Source organism: Nannospalax galili, unplaced genomic scaffold (assembly GCF_000622305.1).
Source record: "Nannospalax galili isolate Female #2095 unplaced genomic scaffold, S.galili_v1.0 scaffold328, whole genome shotgun sequence".
NCBI classification, from domain to species: domain Eukaryota; kingdom Metazoa; phylum Chordata; class Mammalia; order Rodentia; family Spalacidae; genus Nannospalax; species Nannospalax galili.
Genome location: NW_008358342.1, coordinates 1052594 through 1080430, shown reverse-complemented (window position 1 = coordinate 1080430; position 27837 = coordinate 1052594). Strand labels below are relative to the sequence as shown.

General features: G+C 38.6%; 1 protein-coding gene across 2 annotated transcripts in view; it reads right to left on the bottom strand.

Annotated features, from left to right (window-relative positions):
- Lars (leucyl-tRNA synthetase) overlaps positions 1-27837 on the bottom strand; it is a 70638-nt gene that overhangs the window by 39227 nt on the left and 3574 nt on the right. For both annotated transcript variants that reach the window (XM_029557925.1, XM_017795225.2), the window contains exons 2-14: positions 26789-26907; positions 23109-23196; positions 22671-22751; positions 12366-12500; positions 8297-8458; positions 7357-7469; positions 6350-6413; positions 6083-6150; positions 5589-5814; positions 5195-5282; positions 5042-5118; positions 3203-3256; positions 1417-1557 (exon numbers count right to left, since the gene is read on the bottom strand). In XM_029557925.1, coding sequence (XP_029413785.1) covers positions 1417-1557; positions 3203-3256; positions 5042-5118; positions 5195-5282; positions 5589-5814; positions 6083-6150; positions 6350-6413; positions 7357-7469; positions 8297-8458; positions 12366-12500; positions 22671-22751; positions 23109-23196; positions 26789-26907 — 1416 coding nt within the window. The remainder of the gene's footprint in view (positions 1-1416; positions 1558-3202; positions 3257-5041; positions 5119-5194; positions 5283-5588; positions 5815-6082; positions 6151-6349; positions 6414-7356; positions 7470-8296; positions 8459-12365; positions 12501-22670; positions 22752-23108; positions 23197-26788; positions 26908-27837) is intronic.

Sequence of the window (27837 nt, the reverse complement as noted above, 5' to 3'; positions counted from 1 at the left end):
TATAAGTGTTGGTTCTCACTATCACTCAAAATACACAATTCACTTAAAAAAATACCAATTTTTGAAATTTTATTTATTATTTTTATATTATGTTTATGCATGTATTGCCCGCATGGAGGTAAGAGTACCCGTGTCGTGCAATGCCCACGGACATCAGAAAAGGCTGTTAGATCCCCTGGAACTGGAGTTATGGACAGTTGTTAGTTGCCATGTGGGTACTGGGATTCAAACCTGGGTCTTCTGCAAGAACAACCAGTGTTCTTAACCACTGAGCCACCTTTCCAGCCCCCAACATGCCAATTTTTAAATTAAAAACACCATCATTGATATCCTTGAAAACCTTGAAATCCATTGATATTCTTTTCAACCTCATGTGTATAACATCTAACTGAATTTTCATTTTCTCTAACCTAGTCTCCTTCCCGTAGAACTCTAAGCCAAACAGGCAGAGCTGAGAGAACAGGCTCCTTGGGTTCACTTGACATTTAGAAGGCATCAACAAGCAAATTAATAGACTGAACAAAACCACATAAACAAAAAATGAACTCCGTATTAAAAACGAGAGAAAAGCTTTTTTGCTTGTTTTCTTTTTTTTTTTGGTCTTTTTCAGACAGGGGGTCTCCCTGTAGCCCCAGTTGGCCTGGAACTCACTATGTAGACCAGGCTGGCCTCTAATTCAGAGATCCACCTGTCTCTGCCTCTGCTGCCAAGGGCTGGGATTAAAGGCATGCACAACCATGCCTGGCTTATTTTTGTTTATATTCTTAGAGTATCACTATTTATCCCTGACAGGCCTAGAACTTGCTACGGTAGATCAGGCTGACCTGAAACTCAGAGATCCTCCTGCCTCTGCCTCTCAAGTAGTGGGATTAAATGCATATGCCACCACACCCAGCAGGAAAGGCATTCTTTATGCAATCAAGCTTTAAAGTTGTATGTATAATAATATGAATTTTAAGGGCTGGAAGGATGCCTCAGCAGTTAAAAGCACTGACTGCTCCTGCAGAGGACCCAGGTTCGATTCCCAGCACCCACGTGGCAGCTAAAAACTGTCCATAACTCCAGTTCCAGGGGATATAACACCCTCTTCTAATCTTTGTGGGCACTGAACTGCACTGGTGCACTTACACAGATGCAGGCAATACACCCATACACAGAAAATAAAACACTAAAATTTCTTGAGAATATATATACATATATTCTCAAGAAATTCACTTAGAAATTCCCAAAGGGCACAAAACTGAAATTCTGGAAATGTTTCTAATCAAAAGACATAATAAAAACTAGTTTAGAAATAAAACATATTAGTCATTCACAAATCAGTGTTTTACAAAAACTATGTTGAATTCTTTTCCTTTTTTAGTCAAAATCATCAAGTCAGCATATAAATTAAAAACAAGAAAAAGTCTAACTTACACCATCATAAAATCCTTTTAGATATAATTTCTCCTTTGCTTCTGCAAGTTTTTCTCTGTCATTCTGGCTCTGAATTTTTAACTCATCACAAATAGTAACAGCAGCAAGATTACCAAACCCTGGGATTTCAAGGACTGGCACCTGCAAAAAACATATTCACCTGAATAGAAGATACAAAGGAGCCACATAGTTCTTTTGACTCTGATAGTAAGTTACCCTGGATTTAACATTATCATCAGGAATAGACAATCCACATGCAGATGTGAATGTGTTCTCTCATTGCCACCTGAATAACCATACCCAGTCCTCCAGCCACACACCTGCCCCAGCTCTCAACCTGCTGCCACACCATTCACTAAATAAGGCTGTAATCAGTAAAACAATATGAATAACTTTTTTTTTGTGGATTGTTTTACTTTCAGTTTACATTAGATTTCCCTCAGTACCAGAGATCAAATCCAGAGCCCCATACATGCTAAGCAATCACTCTCCCACTGAGCTATCCGCTCACTCTCTAGACTCTATAAAAGTCATTTGCTAGCCAGGCATGGTGGCACATGCCTTTAATCCCAGCACTCGGGAGGCAGGCAGGTAGATCTCTAAGAGTTTAAGACCAGCCTGGTCTATATACTGAGTTCCAGGCCAGCTGGCACTACAGAGAGACCCTGTCTCAAAAAGACCAAAAGAAAAGAGTCATTTGCTAGCAATTTTATTTTTCCTCTGCAGGTACTAATATGAAAACAAGAAAGACTGAGCAGAGTTGTAAGGATTTTGTTAAAAGATCAGTTATAAAATAAATATTCATAAGTAACCTGGCAAAATGTTGTCTTTACTAGGCATGGAATTAATCATACTAAGAAAGAAAAAATAGTATAAAATTGGATGCTTAGCCAGGCATGGTGGCGCACACCTTTAATCCCAGCACTCAGGAGGCAGAGGAAGGCGGATCTCTGTGAGTTCATGGCCAGCCTGGTCTACATAGTGAGTGGGGTCCAGGACAGCTGGGATTACAGGGAGACCTTGTCTCAAAAAGACCAAAAAAAGAAAAAGAAAAAAAAATTGGATGCTAAAAAGCTGTTTGTGGCTGTGGCTGGAGAGATGGCTCAGTGGTTAAGAACACTGACTGTTCTTGCAGAAGACCCTGGTTCAAATCCCAGCACCCACATGCCAGGTAACAACTGTCCATAACTCAAGTTCCAGGGGATCCGACAGCTCTTCTGTCTTCCACGAGCATTGCACAACACAGGTGCACTTACCTACATGCAGGCAATACATGCATACACATAAAATGAAAAAAATAATTAAAATACTTAAAAAAAAAAGAAGTTCTTTGTGGGACTGGAGAGATGGCTCGGCAGTTAAGAGCACTGGCTGCTCTTGCAGAAGACCCAGGTTTGAGTCCTAGCACCCACACCGCAGCTAACAACCTTCCTTAAGGCCACTTCCAGGAGTTCAACACCCTCTTCTGGCCTCCTTAGGCATTGCATGACATCGGTGCACTTACATACATGCAGGCAATATATTCATACCCCCCCCCGCCCCCCGCCAAAAAAAAAGAATTTTTTTTTAAAGTTAGTTGTTCCAGGACTGCAAATGCCAGGTGGTAAGAAAATACTTACTGATTTTGGTTTTGCTTTTGCTTTTATCAAATTATCAAATTAAAGTGGACAAATCCTTAAGCAAACTCCCTTACTTATTGTGAAACTCTACCAATTATTTAATTTTGTTACAAGGAAAGCATACAAACTCTTCTTTTATCAAGTTTGTGAATCACCCATGCACTCACCGGCTCAAACGGCAGGACCATGTCATCTCTAATTCCATACTTTGCTCTTAAGGCCTACAAAAAAATTCATAAATTACACTAATACTCAATTCTTTACTGGTATAATCAATGAGAAAAGCAAACTCCAATTTTTTTGTTTGTTTTTGGAGACAAGGTCTAACTCTGTAGCCCTCATTGACCTTACACTTGAGATCCTCCTGCCTTGACCTCCCTCGGGCCTGTCTTCAAGCTTTTTTCCTACTATTTGTTCTTCTCTCCAAAAAGAATACTTTTTGTTTTGTTTTTCATTTATTTATTATTTTATGTGTACGAGTATTATGCCTGCATGTATTTAAGTGCACCTGTGTCATGCCATGCCAGCGGAGGACAGGAGAGGGTATCAGATCCCATGGAACTGTAGTTTCGGAGGGTTGTTAGCTGCCATGTGGGTGCTGGGAATTGAACCTGGGTCTTCTGCAAGAACAGCCAATGCTTTCAACTGCTGAGTCATCCCTCCAGTCCCCAGAATAATTTTTAACTGTATCAGATACTTCAAGAAGGGACTTATAGGGCTAGAGAGATGACTGAGCAGGTAAGAACACTGGCTATTCATGCAGAAGACCTGGGTTTGATTCCCAGCACTTCACATGGCAGCTAACAACCGTCTGTAACTCTAGTCCAGGGGAATCAACACCCTCTTCTGACCTCCACAGGCACTGTATGACATGGATGCTCTTACATGCAGGCAATACACTCATACACATAAAATTTTAAAAAAATAAAATAAAATTTTAAAAAAAGAAGTTACTTGGGGCTGGAGAGATGGCTCAGCGGTTAAGAGCACTGACTGCAGAGGACCCAGGTTCGATTCCCAGCACCCACATGGCAGCTACAAACCATCCTTAACTCCAGGTCCAGGGGAATCCAAAGCCTTCTTCTGACCTCTGAGGCACTGCACGACACGGGTGCAGGCAATACATTCACACACATAAAATAAAAAAATAATAAAGAAAATATTTTTTAAAAAAGGGGACTTGTGACCTTTTAAAACTGTGAATGGATTTCAGGTGTGTCTAGACTTCTGATCTTGTGACACAGTTTGTCACCTACACAGTTCATGCTTGACAAACACGCAAAGTTTAAAAAAATCTAATGTTTTAAGCAAGTATGATTCATTGTGTTGAGCCTTACCCATAGCTCTCCTGGGGTACATTTAGTCTGCAAGTTGCAGGTGGGACATATCTGTATGAAACCACAGTCAGATGTAAAAAATGCACATAGACCTACAGACATCACTCCAATTACAGTTCATTTTCTTGGCCATAATGAAAATGTGAATATGAGTATTTTTTTTCTGGGGCTGGGGAAATTACTCAGTGGGTAAAAGTACTTTTTGCACAAATATGAGGACTTTAGTTCAAATCCCCAGCACCCATGTAAAAATCTAAGCACACCAGTAACCCCAGCACTGTGGAAGTAGAGAAAAGAGGCTCTCTGGGACTGGTGGGCTACCAGCCTAGTTCCTGGCTCAGTGAGAGACTCTATCTCAAGAGAATAAGGCATACAGCAGGACACACACTCATACATGTCCACATAAATTTTTCAAAATTCCCATACAATTCCCATACATACAGCTGTCTGTAACTCCTGTTCCAGGGGACCTGACACCCTTTTCTGACATCCATGGGCATTACACCCTTGGGTCCTCTTACATACATGTAGGCAAAACACTCATACACATAAATCATAAAATAAAGACGAATGTATCTTTTTAGCCTTGTCTCTTAGTCTCTTAGTATAGTTTAGCAATACCTCATTAATATGATGATTTCAAAACATGGACATGAAACAGATACTTGCTTGCTTTTTCTTCAAGTCTCTGAGGGCAGCAAGATCATCCGGGGAATCAGAAGGAACACTCGTGACTATACCAGTACCTTATAAAAGAAAGTATGAAATTAACTAATACAATCAGAACATCATTAAAAAGTACTTCTAAAAATAAATGCCTACCTTTATCCTCCTTAATGGTGAGCATTGGGAGAACATAGATCACTTTGTAGCATGTTAAAGGTGCAGAAAGTGAGGCACCAAGAATTTCCTGCATAAGAAAAAGATCAGTATAAAGGTAAAGAAATGGAGTTGCAGGCTTGAAATTTTTAAAGAAAATTACTATTTTAAGCTCAAGAAGCTACTATTTAAAAACATAGCCAGTTCCCAGCACTTGGGAGGCAAAGGCAGGTAGATCTCTGAGTTTGAGGCCAGCCTGGTCTACATAACAAGGTCCAGACCAGCCAGACTACACAGTGAGACCATCTCAAAAGAAAAAGGCAGGAGGGGCTTAATGTTCTTTTCCCAAGCTAGTCATCCATATGCATGAAAATAAAATGTGTGCTCTCCAACTTACCTCCCCCATTAATTCCTTCACAACAGGTACCACTCCATTGTCCTTAGTAAAGCCCTGATATGACATATTCCTGGCTGCTCTCTGAGTACAAATGAATATATCACCATTTGCCGTCTCAAATCCAATGTATTTCATATCAGGACGAACCCAACAGTTTGTCTGTCCAAACATAGTTTCAGGTCTGAGGGTAGCAGCTACTAAGAAGGTATTTTTACCTTTCAGGCCACTAAGAAAAAGCACATATGTATAATAAATATGTGGATTCCCTCATAATCATCTGATTCTTCAGAAATGATAAAACAAGTCAAGCTTGGTGATGCCTATAATCCCAGCACCTGGAAGGGTTGAGGCAGGCTAAGTATAGCAAGTTCAAGGTCAGTCTAAGCTACACAGTAAAGCCTTGTCTCAAACAAAACAGACAGAAGGGGGGTGGGGGGGGGTAAAGGAAAAAAAAAACCAAAAAACGATGAAACAGTAATTTTTAGCAAACCTACCTTAATTTGGAAGGGTATGGCTCAAGCACCTTCAATCTGATTAAGGTATATTCCTGAGGTCCAACACCCTAAACAAATAAACAAAACAAAACTATAAGGAAAAAAAGATTTGGATTAATCTTACTAACCTATGTAGGGATCTTATTCAAATTTCTAGCATGAACTGGTATATTGTTAGAATAATTCTTTATTCTGACAAAAAGATTGCCATTGGTGTGGCCATATTAAAAATGATTACAATAACTATTTTGTCTCACGGATAATGACCTCTCCAGTTTGTCTGTCATGATCCATGCAAGGCTGTCCATCTTTTGGAGAGTAAATGGTATACCTAAAAAAATGAACAATAAATAACAAATATTGTTATACTACTCAAGTAATGTCCTAATCTACTTACCAGTGTTGCTAACATCTTACAAGCATATGTTATAAAGCCAGGCATGGTGGCACATGCCTTTAACCCTAGCACTCGGGAGGCAGATCTCTGTGAGTTCAAGGCCATCCTGGTCTACATAGTGAATTCCAGGCCAGCTGTGGTTACAGGGAGACCCTGTCTCAAAAAGACCAAGAAAAAAGTATAAACCAAAACACAAATGATTATTTTTCTGATTGGTTGGAATACTGAACAGAATCATTCTACTCTCTCTGGTTCTAGTTGTCAAAAAAACAAAACAGGTCAGAGAAATTAAGACACTGACTGTCAAGAAGCTGCAAATGCAGCTCAGTGATAGAGTACTGCCAGCACCACAGAAAAAATTAAAAAATAAAAGACACTGACAAGAGAAAAAGACACAATAAAACAAAAGAAAAAAAATATTAAAAAAGAGAAAAGACAGCAAGGGTGGTGGTGCAGGTCTTTAATCCTAGGACTTAAGAGTTTGAGGCAGGAGGACCAAGAGTTCAAGGTCATCCTCAGCTACAAACCAAGTTGGAAACCATCCTAGGCTACATGAAATGTTGTCCCAACAACAACAAAAGAGGGAGACAGAGACAGAGACAGACAGAAAGAAGATAGTAAATAGGTTATGGGTACTGAATTGTATGCAAGAATTATTTGATTTTTTTTTTTTTTTTTTTTTTTTTTTTTTTTTTTTTGGTCTTTTTGATACAGGGTCTCCCTGTAGCCACAGCTGGCTTGGATTCTCTATGGAGACCAGGCTGGCCTCGAACTCACAGAGAGCCATCTGCTTCTGTCTCCCAAGTGCTGGATTAAAGGCACGCACCACCACGCCTGGCTATATTTGACTTTTTATACTGAAAGAAAACAGACTTGCCTCTTCCCAAATTTGATTTTGTTTTTTTCTCTTAGTGTTAAAAACTGCCACCTGACAAAAGAATCATAGTAAGGATTTATGTCAGTAGTGATGAAGGAACGCCGCCAGTCTACCTATAAGAGAAAGGAAAGGATTATTTTTAAGAAATATACAATGTTTATAAACAAGAAGTCCTATGAATCAATTATTTAGCTTTCTACTATTTATTCCCCAACTTCATATTAGATCATCCAGTAAAAGAATTTTTTTTAACTTTTTTAAAATTTTATTTTATTATTTTATGTGTATGCATGTATTGCCTGCATGCAGTTTTATGGACAGCTGTTAGCTGCCATGTGGGTGCTAGGATTTGAACCTGGGTCGTCTGCAAGAACCACCAGTGTTCTTAACCGCCATCTCTCCAGCCCCCTATTAAAAGAATTTTCTAAGGCTGGGCATGGTGGTGCACGCCCGCAGTCCCAGCACTTGGGAGACAGAGGCAGGTGGATCTCTGTGAGTCCAAGGCCAGTCTGGTCAACATAGTGAGTTCCAGGCCAGCTGGAGCTGCAGGGAGACCCTGTTTCAAAAAGACCAAAAAGAATTTTCTAATTCCATTTACTAAATATATAAATTAAAATAATTTAACTGTTTCTCAAAATATGTACACTTACACATTAATAAACATGAGATTATAATAAATTTTGGAAAAATAATATAGTCACATACTCATCAAGTTAAACTTTGTTGTCTTCACTAAATAAAACCTCTTTCTACCAATTGTTAATAAATCCATTCTAATAAGACAAATACTAAATTATTTCTTCCTCACCTTGAGTCCCAGTTGCTAATCTGACAGTCAGGCAGAATTTATTATTGTAAATTTAAGAGTTGTTCCCTAACTTTCTAGATGATACAAATACAATGCTTTTGGTTTTCCCCCACACTGAGGGCGATGGCATACCTTCAAACCTATTTTCTTTAGATCCTGAATAGCCAGTGGTGGAAAATAATCAAGCCAATGTTCTGCTTCAGCAAATTTGACTATCTCTTCATCAGAGAGTCCAAGGGATTTCATAATGTCCCACTGATACTTAGAAGATCCAGCTTTTGCAGCAGCTTTGCTCTAAGAAAATAAACAAGCACAACAAAGAATAATCAACAACTGTATTAGTATTTCAGGACCACAGTAATTTGAGTAATTCCAATTGGTAATTTTTTTGATTGTTTTCTGCTTTTCAGAGAGCAGTCTAATGTGTAGCTCTGGCTGGCTGGGAGCAGATCTGTAGGCCAGGCTGGCCTCAAACTCATAGAGATCTGCCTGCCTCTGCCTCCAGAATTAAAGCCATGCACCTTGACACCCAGTTCCATTTGTTAATTTTTAAAATTCTAAAACAATGCTGTTGACACATCAGGATACCACAGCAACCAGAGGTACTATTTTGTCCTCTGAAGTATGAAGTAAGGATGTCCATTAGGACACTGACCCCAATAACAACAAAGGAGATGGCATCAAAACTACTCCCAATTCTCCTCCTTTTCCATTATTTGGAAAATATCAGAGAGACAACTGTCAGGGGTTGAAGTTAAAAAATGTAATTAAAAACTACAAACGGGGGCCTGAAGAGATGGCTCAGCAGTTAAGAAGACTGGTTATTCTTGCAGAAGACCCGGGTTCAAATCCCAGTACCCACAATGGCAGTTGACAACTGTCTGTAACTCCAGTCCCAGGGGATCCAACAGCCTCTTCTGACATCCGTGGGCATTGCATGACATGGGTGTACTTACCTACATGCAGGCAATACACGCATACACATAAAATAAAAATAAAAATAATAATAATAAATGAAATTTTAAAAAAACTACAAACAGGCAGCACAGGAAACTTGAGTGTGATGGACTGCTCTATGTGAGGCTATAGTGAGAGAACAGGCTGCATTCTTAAAACCCAAACTATTATAATTACAATATACTACATGTAAATTTTTTTTAATTCAATCAGATGTGGGGGAATATAAGATAGAATACAGATTTTAAATATATCTAACTATATTACAAATATATAACATAGTCACACTGAAAATGTTGAGGAAGAAAAGAGGTAGTCTAAACGATTTTAGAAAAACTGTTGACAAGAATCTAAGGACAAAAATAACTACACACAAACACTGACTGTACTTTAGTTCATATCACATTTTCTCCTAAATGTGTAAGTCAGCAATTTTGAAACTATTTTACTAGTTTCTAGTAAAGTAGGACTGAACAAGTAAGTAAACACACTGCAGACAGTGTGAGCCTGGTGCCTCATTATTTAGTTAAGAAGTCACATATAAGCAAAAGGAAAAAGCTATGATCAGAGCTCTGCATTGCTAAAATGGAGTCAGGGATATCAGTAAGAGTTTAGACAAAGCTGGGTGTGGTGGCGCTTGCCTTTAATCCCAGCACTCAGGAAACATAGGTAGATCTCTGTGAGTTCAAGGCCAGCCTGGTCTACATAGCAAGTTCCAGGCCAGTTGGGACTACAAGATGACCCTGTCTCAAAAAGAGCCCCCCCAAAAAGAGTTTAGACAAATGTAAAAATGTGTATATACATATACACACATGAAGACTAGAATATAGACTAGAAGAAAAGAACGCAGAACTCTGCATGATGTGTCTGTGTGTGTAATTTCTTGCTGTTCTTCACAGAGAGGACATAGAAGCAGTAGGAATACCACAGTGGCAATGAACACACCTAGCACTCAGGACCTATTCAGAATACCATTCTTCTGAGGCTGGAGAGATAGCTCAGCTATTAAGAGCACTGGCTGCTCTTGCAGAGCACCTACACAGCAGCTAAGAATAATCTGTAATTCCAGTTCCAGGGGATCTGACATCCTTTTCTGACCACCGTAGGCATGACACATGCAGTGTGCTTTTTACATGCATGTAGGAAAAACACTCATACATACAAAAAATAAAAATAGTTTTTGAGTTATGACTGTATCATAGAAGATGTAAATAGTGGAAGTGGGTGAAGGTTATGATAAAGTGTACTATCGTTAATTTCTCTATAAATCTGAAATTATATTAAGATAAAATGAAAAGAAAAAAGGCAATGAAAAAGTCAGAGAGCTGAGCCCACTCAATGGGAGGAAACTCAGATGTGATACTGTAAAACTAGCCAAATACACATAGTTGGAGAAGTCATAGATCTTAATGAAAACCCTAAGACTGTTACATCCCTAGACAAATATAATTTCTTACTATGTGCAAAATATGGACTTCAGACAGGTCTCCTATATTAAAATCCACCCACCCAGGGCTCAGGGACCATTGTGAAAGAGGGAGTGGAAAAACTGTAAGAATCAGGAAGGAGATGCATGACCATACGGAGTCCTACAGGCTCCTGGGACTCGTATCCAAACCTACAGCAATGGCGTCAGCATGCACAAGAACCATGCAAACTCAAGCAGACAAAATCCCAGCACAAAACTGTGGAAATAGAAAGCAGGCCCAATTTTAGTCGAAGATTACTGGCAGCTAATTACTGCTGGGTGAGAAAGAGCTGATATACTTGAAGAGAGAGATTCTAAATAGGCTGACTAGACCTCAGTGGATGAACTTGCACTGAGGGACAATTGGGGACACTAACTTGACATGATAGACATTAAATGACAGAATGTATGAATTCTAAGAGGGGGCTATGGGAGGGGGTCAATGGGGAAGGGGGTATAAAGATGATTAAGATGTTCTGTATGAAACACAAAAATTTTATCAAAAAAAATTTTTTAATGTCAGACAGCCAATTTTTGAATTTTAGACTTCTTTATCTTTGTGGGTATGTGTATATATGGTATGTACGTGTGTGTACCAGTGCAGGAACTCAGATACCTGACTCGGGTCTGAAGGAAAGAGGACAACCTCAGGTATCCATCCTCCCTTCTAGCTTGTTTGAGACAGGGTCTCTGCTGTTTAATGCTCCGTGCACTGCAGACTGGCTGGCCAACAGCTTCTGGGGATTCTACTGTGTCCAGCTCCCATTTGGCAGTAGGAGCACTGAGATTATGGACATGTGCTCTATTGAGTTCAGCTTTCTCAGGGGTTCTGGCAATCCAAACTGAGGTTATCCCGCTTGCCCAACAAGTGCTTTACCCACTAAGCCATCTAACCAACCTTGATTTGATACTTTCTTAAAATTACCAAATACACTTTATGTGCCAGGTACTGTGCTAATATTGGGGACTGGACAACGAAACCTGACACATTTAATAAAAAAAAAAAAAAAAAAACAGCCAAAATAATTAAAACATAAATAATAGGGGCTGGAGAGATGGCTCAGCGGTTAAGAGCACTGACTGCTCTTGCAGAGGACCCAGGTTCAATTCCCAGCATCCACATGGCAGCTACGAACCATTCCTTATCTTCAGTTCCATGGGAATCTGAAGCCCTCTTCTGACCTCCGTGGCATTGTATGACACGAGTGTACTCACATACATGGAGGCAATACACTCATACACATAAAATAAAAATAATAAATAAGGGGCTGTAGAGATGGCTCAGTGGTTAAGAACATTGACTGTTCCTGCAGAAGACCCGGGTTCAAATCCTAGCACCTACAAGGCAGCTAACAACTGTCCATAACTCCAGTTCCAGGGGATACAATGGCCTCCTGACTTCTGCGGCACCGCACTACATGGGTGCACTTACCTACATGCAGGCAATACATACATACACATAAAATTAAAATAATAAATAAAATACAACAAAATAAATAATTTTTTTAAACAAAAAACATAAATAATAGGGCTGGAGAGATGGTTCAGAGGTCGGGAGCACAGACTGCTCCTGCAGAGGAGCCGGTTTGAGTCCCAGCACACACATGGTGGCTGATAGCCATTCATAACTCCAGTTCCAGGGGATCCAATGCCTTCTTCTGACTTCTGCTGGCATTGCACAAGACAGGTGCACTTACACACATGCAGGCAATACACTCATACACATAAAATAAAAATAATATTTTTTTAAAAACATAAATAATAACCACCACAAACCTTTTTCCCTTTAGCTTTATCCTTAATTATTATATCTTCTGTTTTAACACTGATTTCGTCCTCTTCTTCTTCATCCGGAAAATCAGGCGGACAACCATACAACTCTAGTTCTCTTTTCAACTTGTCAGCACATGCCTACAGCATAATATTAGACAGAGTGATGTTCAAAATTTAAGGAAATAATACTGTTTCTAAGGTCAACTAAAGTTGACTTTCTAAAATTTTGAGCAACTTCAAAATCTACTACTTATCAATCAGTATTTTACTTCACTGACTCTGAGAGCATTCTATTCAATACCTAGAGTACTCAATGCAGCACACTAACACACAAGCAGTAGAAATACAAAGATACATAAAACACAATGTCACTTTGAGTGACAACACTAATGACAGTGTTTCTTAATTTAAAGATTACTGTCTGTAGTGACAGGTAAATTCCTATCCTCTACTAGTGACCATCACCCCTGGCTAAGTAGACAGCACAAGTATTAAATGAGAAAACAGACACCGAGAGATGGAGTGATTTAGCCGAGGTTAAAAAGCTAAGAAGCTATAGAACTAAGACCTGAACCTGGGCTCCCCGTATCCCCCACTCCAGCTCTTCCCAGTTACAATATGAGTTCACTCCCAAAAATATAGGATATCAAGAAGGCAGTATGAGAATATAGCTTTGAAATTTTTTTTTAAAAAGAGGGGCTCTTACATTCAGAAGAATTTAGGCTAAGAAGACTAAAGTCACCACTTGACTTTTTAGTTAATTAGACTTAGTGGTACACACAGCTATTTAGGAGGAGAGGCAGGACTGCAAGTGCAAGACCATCCTGGGCAGCTTAGCAAAACTCTGTCCCAAAATAAAAAGTTAAACAAATAGAAATAGAGATGTAACTCAGGTGATTTTTATCTCTACAAGTTCAATTGGGTGATTTGGATTTTCTGTAGGGCACAGGTGAAACTATCCTGGGGCTGCAGAAGAGTAATAGAAAAATGATGGAATACTTTTTAATTACAAAGTAAGACACCTTTAGAATGAAGAACTCTTGTCAAGTAGTAACTTAGTATTACTAAATGGGACATGCTGCCATGGTTTTTTGATATGACACAGTGAAAAGTTTATACCTCATTAATGTAGCATTCTTGTCAAAGTATATCTAACCCAAACATAAACATCACAACAAACTACCAAAAGGTCTAAAGAGAACAGTGAACTTCATGTGAAGTGCAAACCACAAAAGAAAATGTAAAAAAACAACCAGGAAGGACATCTTAAAACAACTGAAGAAATCTGACTAAAGATTAGATAAAGGTGGTAATATCACATTAATGTTGAGGAAGGAGACACTGCAATAGCACTGATGCAGAGAATGTCCATCTCAAGAGATGCACACTCAAAGTATTCAGGGGGGATACCATGACAACTATAACTTACTTTCAGAAAGCGAACACAAAAAAGGAGAAGAAAAGCATGAGTGCCTGGGTGTGAGCTGAGTGACGGAGCTAAAACAAGGGCAGGAAGTGTTAAAACTTGGTAACCACAAGTGAAAAGTATGCTAAGTATTCCCTGTACCATCCTTTCATTTCTCTATGTTTGACATTTGTCAAAACAAAAGGTTATAGAATTAAAAAAAAATTCCTGGGCTGGGGATGCAACTCAGGTGTTACAGTGCTTGCCAAACAAAGTCCTATGTTCGCTCCCCACACCATATAACTTGGGCATGATTGGCACCACCTGTAATTCCAGCACTCAGAAGGCGCAGGCAGAACAATCAGAAGTTCAGATCATTCTCAGCCACACAGCAAATTCAAGGCCAGCCTGGGCTACATGAGAACTTGTCTCAAAAAAATAATTCCCAATTCTAGTACTTTTAGAGAATCTTTCCAATTCTAGTTTTCTGATCTACTCTTGAGAATTATCCCTAATATGCATTTAGAGCTAATGACGATATATGAATTTTCAAAACTTATGTTTGTTATTTTGTCATTCTATGTATTTCACAAATGTACAAATCACTGTACATTTTACTTGTTAGAAATTATGAGCCAGTTCCATGAACATGAATCTATAAATACATAAAGAATACACTGAGAGCTCTAGCTGGGCGTGGTGGCGCACGCCTTTAATCCCAGCACTTGGGAGGCAGAGACAGGTGGATCCTTGTGAGTTCAAGGCCAGCCTGCTCTACATAGTGAGTTCCAGGGCAGCTGGGGCTACAGGGAGACCCTGTCTCAAAAAGACAAAAAAAAAAAAAAGAATACATTGAAAGCTCTATTCCTGAGATTCCCTAGCACCCGGCCATCTTACCTCTCAGGCTTCCTCTAGTACCTGGCCATCTTACTTCTCAGACTTAGGGGAACTTATCCTATCCTTAATCTGTGCACCTCTCCAGTCTGAGCAGGGTGAGTCACTCTCTGCCATCTCAGTGCTCAGCCCAGTCTAGGTCTACTACTCCTGACATTCAGTTCTCAACTCTGTCCCTGAGACCTCCTTGCACCCCACCATCTGAGCTCTGTATGTTCCAAACTTGCTAACACCCACCTAAATCTACCAGCTAACCTGCTCACCTAGCAGCCCCCATCCCACCCTCCTGATCCAAACTTCTGTTCAGTCAATCCTGGAACCTCAACTTAAAAGTTGAACTTATCTTGTTGAACATTAAACAAGAACAAGATCACTTATCCATACTAAGAAACACCACCACAAAAGTCCAGATGCCCAGATCTCTGCAAAAAAACACAAACAAAATGGATAACCAAGGTGATAGGGCTACAACAGAAATAACAATCCCATAGTAGTGTTTCCTAAGAATGATAAGCAAGAGGATGCACAAGACAATGATTTCAAAATAGCAATTATAAATATGTTCAAGGAACTCAAGGAGGCTATAAATAAAAAACAATTAGGACCATGAACACATAATTGAATGAAATAACTGAAACAATTCAAAACATGAAACTAAAGTTCTATAAAAAGCATCTCTGAAGAAAAGCCAATCTGAAATAAAACCTTGATATCAAAAACTCAGGAAAGCAAACAAAAAGCTAAAATTTGGAAAGAAACAAAAAGAAAGTAGAGGAAATGGAACAAAGACTATCAGATTTGAAGACAAGCTTAGGGAAACTGATTACTCAAAGAAAATGTCAAACCCAAAATAACCCTAGAACAGAATATGCAACAAGACCTCTGGGACACTGTAAAAAGACCAAACCTATGAATCACAGACATAGAAGAAGAAACCCAGGTCAAGGGTGCAGGAAATATTTTTAATGAAAACATAGAAAAAAATTTCCCAAAGCTAGGGAAATACTTACCAAGGTACAAGAGACATGCAGAACACCAAGTAGACAGGACCAGAAAAGAAACTCCCCCATCATGCCCATTAGAATAACAGCTGACTTTTCAATGGAGACTATGAAAGGCAAAAGGGCATGGACCAGTATCACAGAAACCATGAATGAACATATATCTCACACTAGATGACTATATCTAGCAAAACTATCAGTTGTAATTGAAAGAGAAAGAAAAACTTTCCATGATAAAAACAGATTTAAGGAATTTATGTCCACAAAATCAGGTAGAAAATATTCAATGGAATATTTCAGCCAAAAGAAAAAATTAAACACTCTCAAAATGCACAGAGAATAAATAAATTAGTCCAAACGGTCAACCAAAAGAATAAGAAAATGGCACTACAACACCAACGTAACAGAAATTAATAAACACCAGTCAATAACAACCCTCAGTATTAATAGTCTCAACTTCCCAGAAAAAAACACAAAATAACTGACTGGATTAGAAAACAGAATCCATCAATCTGCTGACTCCAAGAAATCTGCCCCATAGTGGTGACTTCAATACCATGCTGTCATAATAGACAGATCAACCAGACAAAAACAGAGAAACCCTAGAATTATACAACACCATAAATTAATGGACTTTATAGATATCTACAGGACATTCTACCCAAACACCAAAGAATACACTTTCCACTCAGAAGCCCATGGAACTGTTTCAAAATTGACCACATAGTATAGGACATAAAGCAAGTCTCTACAAATTTATGAAAATTCAAGTATCACTTTGTAGTCTATCCAACCACAAAATAAAGCTAGATACTCACAGAAATGGGAAAAAAGGTACACAAATTCATGAAAGCTAAACAAAACATTACCGAATAAAAACTGGATCACGGGAGAAGGAAATTTAAAATTTCTTAGAATTGAATGAAAATGAAAACACAACATACCAAAACCTTTGGGACACAATGGAGGCATCCTAAGAGGAATATTTATAGCATTGTGACTATACTAGAAAATTTAAAATATCTTGTATAAATTAATGATGTACCTGAAAGCCTTAGAAAACCAAGAACAAACAACAACTAAAATGAGTAGGCGGAGCCAGGAGTGGTGGCACATGCCTTTAGTCCCAGGACTCAGGAGGCAGAGGCAGGCAGATCTCTGTGAGCTCAAGGCCAGCCTGGTCTACACAGTGAGTTCCAGGCCAGCTAAGGCTATAGGGAGACCCTGTCTCAAAAAAGACAAAAAAAAAAAAAAAAAAAAAAAAAAAAAAAAGTAGTCAGGGACCTGGAGAGATGGCTCAAAGGTTTAGAGCACTGACTGTTCTTGTAGAGGACCCCGGTTCAAATTCCAACACCAACATGGAAGCTAACAACTGTCCACAACTCCAGTTCCAGCTGTTTTCTGACATACAGGGGCACTGCACAACACAGATGCACTTATATACATATAGGCAATACACTGACACACATAAAATAATAAATTAAAATTTTAAATTAAAAAAAGTAAATGAAAAGATAAAATCAGGCTGAAATTAATGAAAAAGAAGACTACAAAAAATAAAAATCAATGAAACAAAGAATTAGTTCTTTGAACAGATTAACAAAATTGACAAACTTTTAGCCAAATTAAGCAGAGGTAAAATTAACACAGAGGTAAAGAGGAAATATTACAACAGATCCAGAGGAAATTGAGAAAACCATAAGGATATACTTTAAAAATCTATATTCCACTAAACTAGAAAATCTAAAAGAAATGAATAAATTTCTAGGTATGTACAGCCTACCAAAATTAACCCAAAATGACATAAATAATTTAAACAGATCCATAACAACCAATGAGATAGATATAGTAATTAAAAATCTCCCAACTAAAAAGAATCAAGGACCAGATGAATACAATGTAGAATTCTATCAAACCTCCAAAGAAGAACTAATACCAATACTCCTTAAATTATTCCATAAAATAGAAAATAAAGGAACACTCCAAAATTCTTTCTACAAAGCCAGTACTATTTGAATATCAAAACCAAAGATCCAACAAAAAAAGAAAATTACAGGCCAATCTGTCTGGTGAACATAGATGCAAAAATCATCAATAAAATATAAACTAAATGTTAAGAACTCAATGAAAAGATTATCCACCATGATTGGGTTGGCTTCATCCCAGAAATGCAGGGATGGTTCAACATACATAAATCAATGTTATCGCCACAAAAACAGACTCAAGGACAGAAATCATATGATCATCTCATTAGATGCTGAAGAATCTAACATCCGTTCATGATAAAAGTCATGGAGAACCTAGGCATGCAGGAGACATATCTCAACATAGTAAAGGCAATATACAACAAGCCTACAGCCAATATCATACTAAATGGAGAAAAACTGAAAGCATTCCCATTAAAATAGGAACAAGACAAGGATGTCCACCCTCTCCATTACTGTTCAATGTAATACTTGAAGTCTTAGCTTAGAGCAGTAAGAAAAAGAAAAACAAAGGAGATAAAGGGAATACAACCTGGAAAGAAGAAGTCAAAGTATCTTTATTTGCAGATAATATAACTATACATAAAAAGACCCTAAAGACTCCACCATGGGGCCTGAAGAGATGGCTCAGCAATTAAGAGCACTGGCTGTTCTTGCAGCAGCCCAGGGTTCAAATTCCAGCACCCACATGGTGGCTAACAATAATCCATAACTCCAGTTCCAGGAAATCCAACCCCCTCTTCTGCCTCTGCAGGCACTGCACAACACAGATGCATTTACATACATGCAGGCATTAACACTCATACATATAAAAAAAAATTTAAATTAATAATAAAAAAGACTCCACCAGAAAATTCCTAGCAATGATAAATACATTCAGCAAAGTAGCAGGATATAAAATTAACACCCCAAAATCAGTAGCCTTTCTATACACCAACAACAAACGACTGAGAAAGAAATCTAGGAAATGATCCCATTCATGATAGTCTCAAAAATCCATAAAATACTTTGGAATAAATCTAACAAAGGGAGTAGAAGACTTGTACAATAAAACTTTACAATACTGAAGGAAGAAATTGAAGAAGATACCAAAAGATTTTGGAAAGATCTCCCATGCTCATGGATCAGTAGGATTGAATATTGTGAAAATGGTCATCCTACCAAATGCAATCTATAAATTCGGTGCAATACCCATTAAAATTCCAACACAATTCATCACAGATATGGAAAAAATAATCTCAAAGTTCATGTGGAAACATAAAAAACCCAGGGTAGCCAAAATAATCCTGAATAATAAAAGAACTACTACTGGAGGCATTTCCATCCCTGATCTCAAATTATACTACAAAGGTATAGTAGTAAAAACAGCATAACAATGCTTAAAAACAGACACACTGATCAGAATTGAGGACTCAGGGTTAAATCCACACATTTACAGCCATCTCTTCTTTGACAAAGAAGCCAAAAATACAAACTGGACCAAAGTCAGCATGCTCAACAAATGGTGCTGGTCAAACTGGGTAAGGGCATGTAGAAGAATGAAACTAGATCCTTATCTCTCACCATGCACAAACTAAACTCCAAATGGATCAAGAATCTCAACGTAAGACCCAATACCCTGAATCAGAGAGAGGAGAAAGTAGAGAATACATTGGAACTTAAAGGTACAAGAAAGGACTTTCTGAACAGGGTCCCATTCTGACAAATGGGACCACATAAAACTAAAAAGCATCTGTACATCAAAGGACGCCATCGGTTGAATGAAGAGCAAACTACAGAATAGGAAAAAAATCTGTGCCAGCTATTCCGCTGACTGAGGGTATCTAGAACATACAAAGAACTTTAAAAACTATCAAAAACAAACAACTCAATTAAAATGTAGGGCAAGGAGTTGAACAAGAAGTTCTCTAAAAATGAAACACAAATAGCTGAGAAATACTTTTAAAAAATGTTCAGCATCTTCCGTCATCAGGGAAATGCAAATCAAAACCACTATGAGATTTCATCTTACCCTACTCAAGATGGTAAAAATCCGAAAATCAATGAAAAATGGTGGCAAGAAAGTGCAGAAAGGTGGCTGGAGAGATGACTCAGAGGTTAAGAACACTGTTCTTGCAGAAGAGTCGGGTTCAAATCCCAGCACCAACATGGAAACTAACAACTGTCCAAAATTCCAGTTTCAGGGGATCTGATGGCCACTTCTGTCCTCCACAGGCATTCATGACAAGGATGCACTTACATATTGCAGATAATACACACATAAACATAAAATAAAAATAATATTTTCATTAAAAAAATAAAGTGGAGAAAGGGGAACTCTTATCAACTGCTGGTGGGAGTACAAACTAGTGCAGCCAGTATGGTAATCAGCATGGAGATTCTTAGAAGAGCTAGAAATTGATCTACCATATGACCCAGCCATACCAAAAGACTCTATACCCATGTTCATCGTTGCCCTTTTCATAATGGCCAGAAACTGGAAACAATCTAGATGTCCATCAACTAGGATGAATGAATAATGAAGGTGTGGTACATATACACAATGAAATAATTATTTAGCTCTTTAAAAAGATGAAATTCACAGGTAAATGAATGAAACTGGAAACAATCATCCTGAATAAGGTAACTCAGATCCAGAAAGACAAATATCACATGTTCTCTCTCATAGCTGGATGCTAGCTTTAAAATCTTAAATATGCATGTTTCAATCTGAAAATCCAGAGAGGTCAAGAAACTAATGGTCACGGGGAGGTGACTTACTGGTAGAAATGGTGAAATGCAGTTATATGAAGGGGGAAAAAGGGAACATTAGAGTAGGAAGGGGTTAGGGAATGGGAGGGCAGGACAGAGGGGGAAGTATAGGGAAGGGTAAGTAACACTAAAGACCTTTAGAAAAAGTCATAAGGCAATCTACCAATCTACCACTATAGAAGCTTTTCTCTTTTTTTTTTTTTTTTTTTTTTTTTTTGAGACAGGGTCTCCCTATAGCCCCAGCTGACCTGAAACTCCATATGTAGACCAGGTTGGCCTTGAACTCACAGAGATCTTCCCTGCCTCTGCCTCTGCTGGAATTAAAGGTATGTGCCACCACTCCTGGCCTATAGAAGCTTCTTAAAGAGACTAAAAGGAAGGGCTGGAGAGATGGTTCAGCAGTTAAGAACACTGTTCTTGCAGAAGGCCCAGGTTTGAATCCCAGGACCCACATGGCAGCTAACAACTGTCTGTAAATCCAGTTCCAGGGGATCTGACAGCCTCTCCTGTCCTCCACGGGCATTGCACAACACGGGTGCACTTACCTACAGGCAGGCATAACACTCATACACATAAAATAATAAAAATAATAAATAAAAGTTTTAAAAAAATAAAAAAAACTTCAATGCCAGGAATGGAAAGAATGGACTCCCTCTCTAGAAACTTTTGACCAGAGGTTCCGTGGACTTTCAAACAATACTGGCCATTGTTCCTGCTCTTCGTTATCCACCAGAACTGGATGGTAAGACCCTATTGCTGAAGACACACATGCATGAATTCTACAACAACGAGAAATCAAAATTAAGCTGGTGCTGACTTCAGAGTCTCATATCTACTGGCTAATGTTCACAGTACTAGAAGGTGCTATGCATATTACGAAAAGGAAAGAAAATAATCATCAGTCTTACCCGGATGTGAATCCTGTGAATTACAAAACAAATGGACTGGTAAGATATGCCCAACTGTGCAACAGTGGCACAAATATTATGGGAGTAGCCAATCATTCTCTAAATGGATTGAAGATCTACTTCATACAATACAGCCCATACCTGACACTGATAGCATGCTTAGGAACATGACAGTAGACAGGTCACAGGACTTAGGGAAGAGCCTAATACTAGTTTTCTACTAAATAGTTATCATATTAAACTGACTCCTAATGACTTACTGTTATAGGACACATATATCAAATTTCTGCCTCTCAAGGCTCAAGGATCATTGTGGAAGATGGGGCAGAAAGATTATAAGAGCCAGAAGTGGTAGATGACCACAGGGAAACAGTTTTCCAGGCAGCTGGTCATTTACTCATATGAACTCATAGCAATGGTGACAATATGCACAAGTCCCATGCAAGCTCAAACCAGTCAAAATCCCAGTATAGACATGGGGAAGTAGGTAAGAAACCCCACCCCAACTTAAGGAACTTTTAGCAACTGATGGCTGCTGGGGGGTGGCGAGAGACAGTTTCTTTCAAGGATGGGACTCTTGGTAGGTTAACCAGGCTCCAGTGGATGGACCCACATTGAGGGACATTTGGAGACACAAATTAGATGCAATATATTGTATATATAGTACAGTACTCAAAATTGGGCAGGGACAGTGGGGGAGGTGTGGATAAGGGAGGAAATCTAAATACCATCAAATTATATTGTATGAAAAAATCACAAAAATTCAATTTAAAAATGTTTTTAAAAAATACACTGAAATCACTTAGGCACTAATGTGTGATTTTTTTTTCTTTCTTTTTCTCTGAAACATGATCTTACCATCTAGCTCAGAATGGCTTCAAACTCTCAATTCTCTTGCCTCAGTCTCCCGATAGGTGTGTACATACACAAATACACGTATGTGGAGGTCAGAGGGCAACCTCAGGTGCCAGTCCTTGCCTTCTACCTTGGGACAAGATCTCCTGCTCACTGCTCCATATGCCAGGCTGGCTGACTCAGGAGCTTCTGGCAATTCTCCTGTCTCTACCTCCCGTAACCTAGTAGGGACACACTAAGATGAGAGATAATGTGTACTGCTGCATCCATCTCTCAGGTAGGTTCTGGGGATCCAAACTCGCTCATCATGCTTGCCGAGTAAGTGCTTTATCCAGGTCCCTAAATCTTCAAAAATTTTTTTAATTAACTCCACTGTTAGTTCAACTCTTTTTTTACAGTACACTTTCATATAATATGATAGTAGCTGGAAACCCTACTCCAAGATAATGAGCTAGATATTATTTATTGCAAGCTAAAGAGTATAAAACCAATCCTGTAAACAATCTTACCTTAATAGGCATACCAGTACAGTGTAACCCAAAGGGAAACAGACAATGTTTTCCTTTTAATCTCTGGTACCCCACTGCAAACTACAGAAAGAAAATGAAATTTAAATTACAAATATAAATGGTAGATAAATACAAAACACTAACTTTTCACAAGTGCTAGTTTTTACTGTCATTCTAAAATTCTAGTGCACTATTATTCTGTTTTTCACCAACATAGCAATTTTGAACATAACACACATGTCCAGAACTCTAAACAATATACACATGGCATGCAAAAATTAAGTATAAAATTAAAGTAGTTAAATATCAAAGTTAATTCTTTAAAACTAAGAATTAGAGTTCCTTTAGCAGAAAATGAATTTTACATGTGCCATTTTCTTCAAAATGGTATTTATTACAGACCCTCCCCATCCTATCACAGTAAACAGAAAGCTTTACCTCACACTTGGATAAGGAAAACGTGTGTCCCAAATGAAGGCGCCCATTCATGTATGGATATGGGAAGGTGACGAAGTATTTACCATTGCTACAAAAAAAAAAAAAAAAAACATATGAAAAAGAAAGTACAGAAAAGAAAAGGGTAAATTCCTTTCACAATGAGGGGTGGAATGGAAGGAATGCTTGGTATAAGCACTCTGTTTAAAGCTAAATTATTTAAAAGATAACAAGTTTATAAATCCAGAAATTAAAAACTCTCCCTTAGAAATAATCATATTCACAAATGACTATCACAGAATAAACTTTCTGAACAAGGAACAGAGCTCAATGGTAGAGCACTTACAGCACCTGTGAGGCCTGAGGTTCAATCCACAACACTATACAAAGAAATATCCTTGGAGCAAATTCTAGAGGCTTAACATAGACTTAGGATATTCGAGTAAAGGTAACATAACTTTAAAATTAACATTTTTTAGGAATCTGTACTGGTTTAATGTTTAACTGATAAAATGAGATTCCCTTTCATTAAAGATGCACAATGCAACCCAAAGTTCCATAGGCACAATAAAACTTCCTTAATACTACATAACATATATGGTAGAGCATCTTTTTGAAAGCAGTTCATTTTCTCACACTACCATCCTTTTTTCACATGATGTGTACTTCTGCTATAACATAGAATAAAATACACACTTTTATGTTTTTGGTTTTGCTGTTTTTACAATACACACTTATAAATACACTATCCAGGTTATAAACTCAATGAAGCTGCCCATGTGGCTCTCTCCACTCTCTTCAAGGGATGACCAATACCCTGAAACTGTCATTCTCTTCCTCTTGAATAGTTTACAAATACATCTGTGCCCTTCCACAATGTAACATTTAGTGTGGCTCACTCAGGAATTTTATATAAAGCATGCTAGAGTTAACAGACTTGCAATTTGCTCTTTTCACTCATCGTTATATTACTAAATCTCTCCAACACTGCTGCATAAACAGTTCATTCACTTTTACTGAACAAAGCAGCTATTGCAGTTCATTTTTTTGTTTAAATATTATTTTTATTTTATGTGTATGAGTGTATTGCCTGCATGTAAGTGTACCCGTGTTGTACAATGTCCAGACGTCAGAAGAAGGCACTGGATCCCTGGAACTGGAGCAAAAGACAGTTGTTAGACACCATGCTAGTGCTGGGAAACCCCGGTCCTCTGAAAGAGCACAGGTCATCTCTCCAGCTGAACCATCTCTCAACCCCCTGAAGTTCATTTTTTATTGAATTCTTTTTGCTGATTGTTTGTTTGAGACAGAGTCTTACTATGTAGACCCAGATAACCTGGAATTTGCTCCATAGACCAGGCTGGCCTTTAATTTAAACAGAGATCCATCTTTCTCTGCCTCCTAAGTTCTAGGATTTAAGGCATGTGCCACCACACCTAGCTTCAATTTCTTTAATGATGGCCAAAATTCAAGAACCAAACTACAGAAGAAAAAAATAATAGTTTAAAGTATAGCACTAAAAACTACATTTAAGCAATTTCTCTTTAAAAACAAGTCTCAGCCATACTACCCTAAACATGCCTAATTTATCAGATCTTAGAAGTTAAGCAGAGTCAGGCCTGGTTAATACCTAGAAGCAAGAAAGTACTAAAAACAAACCCATGCCCTGTGAATTTCCCTATACAACTTTGAGCTGCTTACTTAGCCTCTCTGTGTTTGCTCATCATCTGTAAATGGTAAACAAATTTTTATCAGGATGGGGATAGCTCAGTAGGTAGAATCCTTGCCCAACATACTCAAAGCCCCAAGTACCATCCCCAGCATCACATAAACCAGGTATGATACCCAGAATTGCAGCACTCAGGAGGTGGAGGCTAGAGGACCAATCACGCAGGTCATTCTCAACTACATGGCAAGTTCAAGATTACACTGAGATACATAAGACCGTCTCACACACACAAAAAAAAAAATCATTCAACTTAAAATGTTAAGAGGGAAGCTGGAGAGATGGTTCAACAGTTAAGACCACGGACTGCTCTTGCAGAGAATCCAGGTTTGGTTCTCAGCAACTACGTGGTGGCTAACAACTGTTCATAACCCCAGTTCCAGGGGATCCGACGCCCTCTTCTGGTCTTCATGGCCATTACACAACACCATTGCACCTATATACAGGCAGGTAAAACACTCATACAAATTAAAATAAAAATAATTTTTTTTAAGAAAAGGTTACTAGGCTGGGCATGGTGGTGCACACCTTTAATCCTAGCACTTGGGAGGCAGAGGCAGGTGGATCTCTGTGAGTTCGAGGCCAGCCTGGTCTACATAGCGAGTTGCAGGCCAGCTGGGGCTACAGGAAGACACTGTCTCAAAAAGACAAAAAAAAAAAAGAAAAGTAAAGATTATCAAGAAGCCAAGAATGGCAGTACATCTGTAATTCCAGCACAAAGGTGAGAGAACTACCATGAGTCTGAGGTTAGCCTTACAACAGAGTAAGTTTGAGACTGACAATCTTAAAAAATAACTGAGTGGATGGAGAGATGGCTCCAACAGTTACAAAGCACTGGCTGCTCTCGCAGAGGATCAGAGTTTGGTTCTGAGAACCCACATAGGGGCTAACAACTGTCGGTAACTCCAGTTCCAAGGGATCTAACGTTCAAGGCCAGCCTGGTCTACATAGCGACTTCCAGGCCACCAGCTGGGGCTACAGGGAGACCCTGTCTCAAAAAGACCAAAAAATAAATAAATAAATAAATAAAGATTAAATCAGAATGTAGCACGCTTCCTAGTACACAATTAAGTGTTCAGGGTTAGCTACCACCACTGTTACAGTTACCACTGAATTTCCTCAGTTTGAACAGGTACATTTTCCTTTATCTCAACATATCTGAAATTAATACATATTGTAATTGAGGCATATATTTATTGGGGTATTCTTTTGGAGGGCAGTTGTTTTTATTTTTTTCCCCCAATAATCATTATCTACAGTTTGTCTCAAATCATTATGTTAGCATCAAAATAATATAGTATTTATGAAATAAGATCATTACAATTATGCCTTCAAAATTTTATTTTGTAACTTTGGAGATAATTATCAACACGAATTTGTCAAAGAAAAAAAAAAAAACCTTCCTTTTGACAGTAAAGACAAAACTTCAAAACATTCTCCCTTATCAAAATACCAACTAAAAATTCTTATGGACTAGCAAGAATTACCTGCACTGAATCCTGAGAATCCATATGGTGGAGAGAACCTACTTCTATGTTCTAAGTTGTCCTCTGAACTTCCCCCTACACTATGTGGCATACATGTACACATACACACAAATAAATAAATAAATAAATAAATAAATAAATAAATAAATAAATAAATGCTTTTTTTTTTGGTCTTTTTGAGACAGGGTCTCCCTACAGCCCCAGATGTCCTGGAACTCATTATGTAGACCAGGCTGGCCTCGAACTCACAAAGATCCACCTGCTTCTGCCTCCCCAGTGCTGGGATTAAAGGCGTGCACCACCACACCCGGCATAAATGCATTGTTTTTTAAAACTGTATGAACAAACATAGAATTCTATAGAAAAGGGTATTCAAACATGAATACACAAAGTGAAAATCAGCTCCTTCTGTCTGTTTCAGGCATCACACTTTTTCATTTACCAGTTCCACCAAGGAACTTCAGACTCACCTAGTCTGCTTCTCTAAGTGAGATGTATCAACTTCAAACACCTTCTCAGCATCCCATTTCTGCTGAATTTCTTTCTCAATCTTCTTCAAGAAGTCTACTTTGGCTGTTCCTTTTCTTTCCTATTTAATACAAAAGAGATACAGTGGCTTGCTTTAAATAAAGAGCCATATGCCAGGAACCTCAGCACAGAGAAGGTGGACGAAGAACTGAGCTGCTGACAGACCCATTTTCCCATAGTTATCCTGAAATATTAGAACAAGATGAAAAATTAGTTACTGATCTCAGATAATGCAACCAGAATGGTGGTTTAAAAAGCCAGAGAAAAGACAAAAGGGTGAGAGAGCTGATCAAGGATACTAGACTGCAAGGGACAGGAATAAGTTCAAGTGTTCTATTGTATAGTAGGGTGACTATAGATAACAGTTATCTATTGTATACCTCAACAAGCTAGAAGGTCTGCCATCTGTGGTAGAACTGCTGTCAAAATGCTGATTTTTATTTTAAAAAAAAAAAAAAAAACCTTTACGGGGAAGACCATTCTGTTTCAATCTGGGATACTATACAATAGATGTAAAGCTTAAAAATCCTAGCTGGGCCAGGCATGGTGGCGCACGCCTTTGATCCCAGCACTTGGGAGGCAGAGGCAGGCGGATCTCTATGAGTTCAAGGCCAGCCTGGTCTACATAGTGAGTTCCAGGACAGCTGGGGCCACAGGGAGACCCTGTCTCAAAAAGACTTAAAAAAAAAAAAAATTCTAGCTGGAAAGATGGCTCAGTGATTAAGAGCACTGGTTATTCTTGCAGAGGACCTGAGTTCAGTGCCCAGCACCCTCAAGGTGGCTAACAACCATCTGTAACTCCAGTTCCAGGGGACTTGCCACTCTCTGCAAACATTGTACAACACAGGTAGACTTACATGCACATAGGCAACATACACATACACATAAAATAAAAATAAATAAACAGCCGGGCATGGTGATACACACCTTTAGTCCCAGCACTTGGGAGGCAGAGGCAGGCAGATCTCTGTGAGTACAAGGCCAGCCTGGT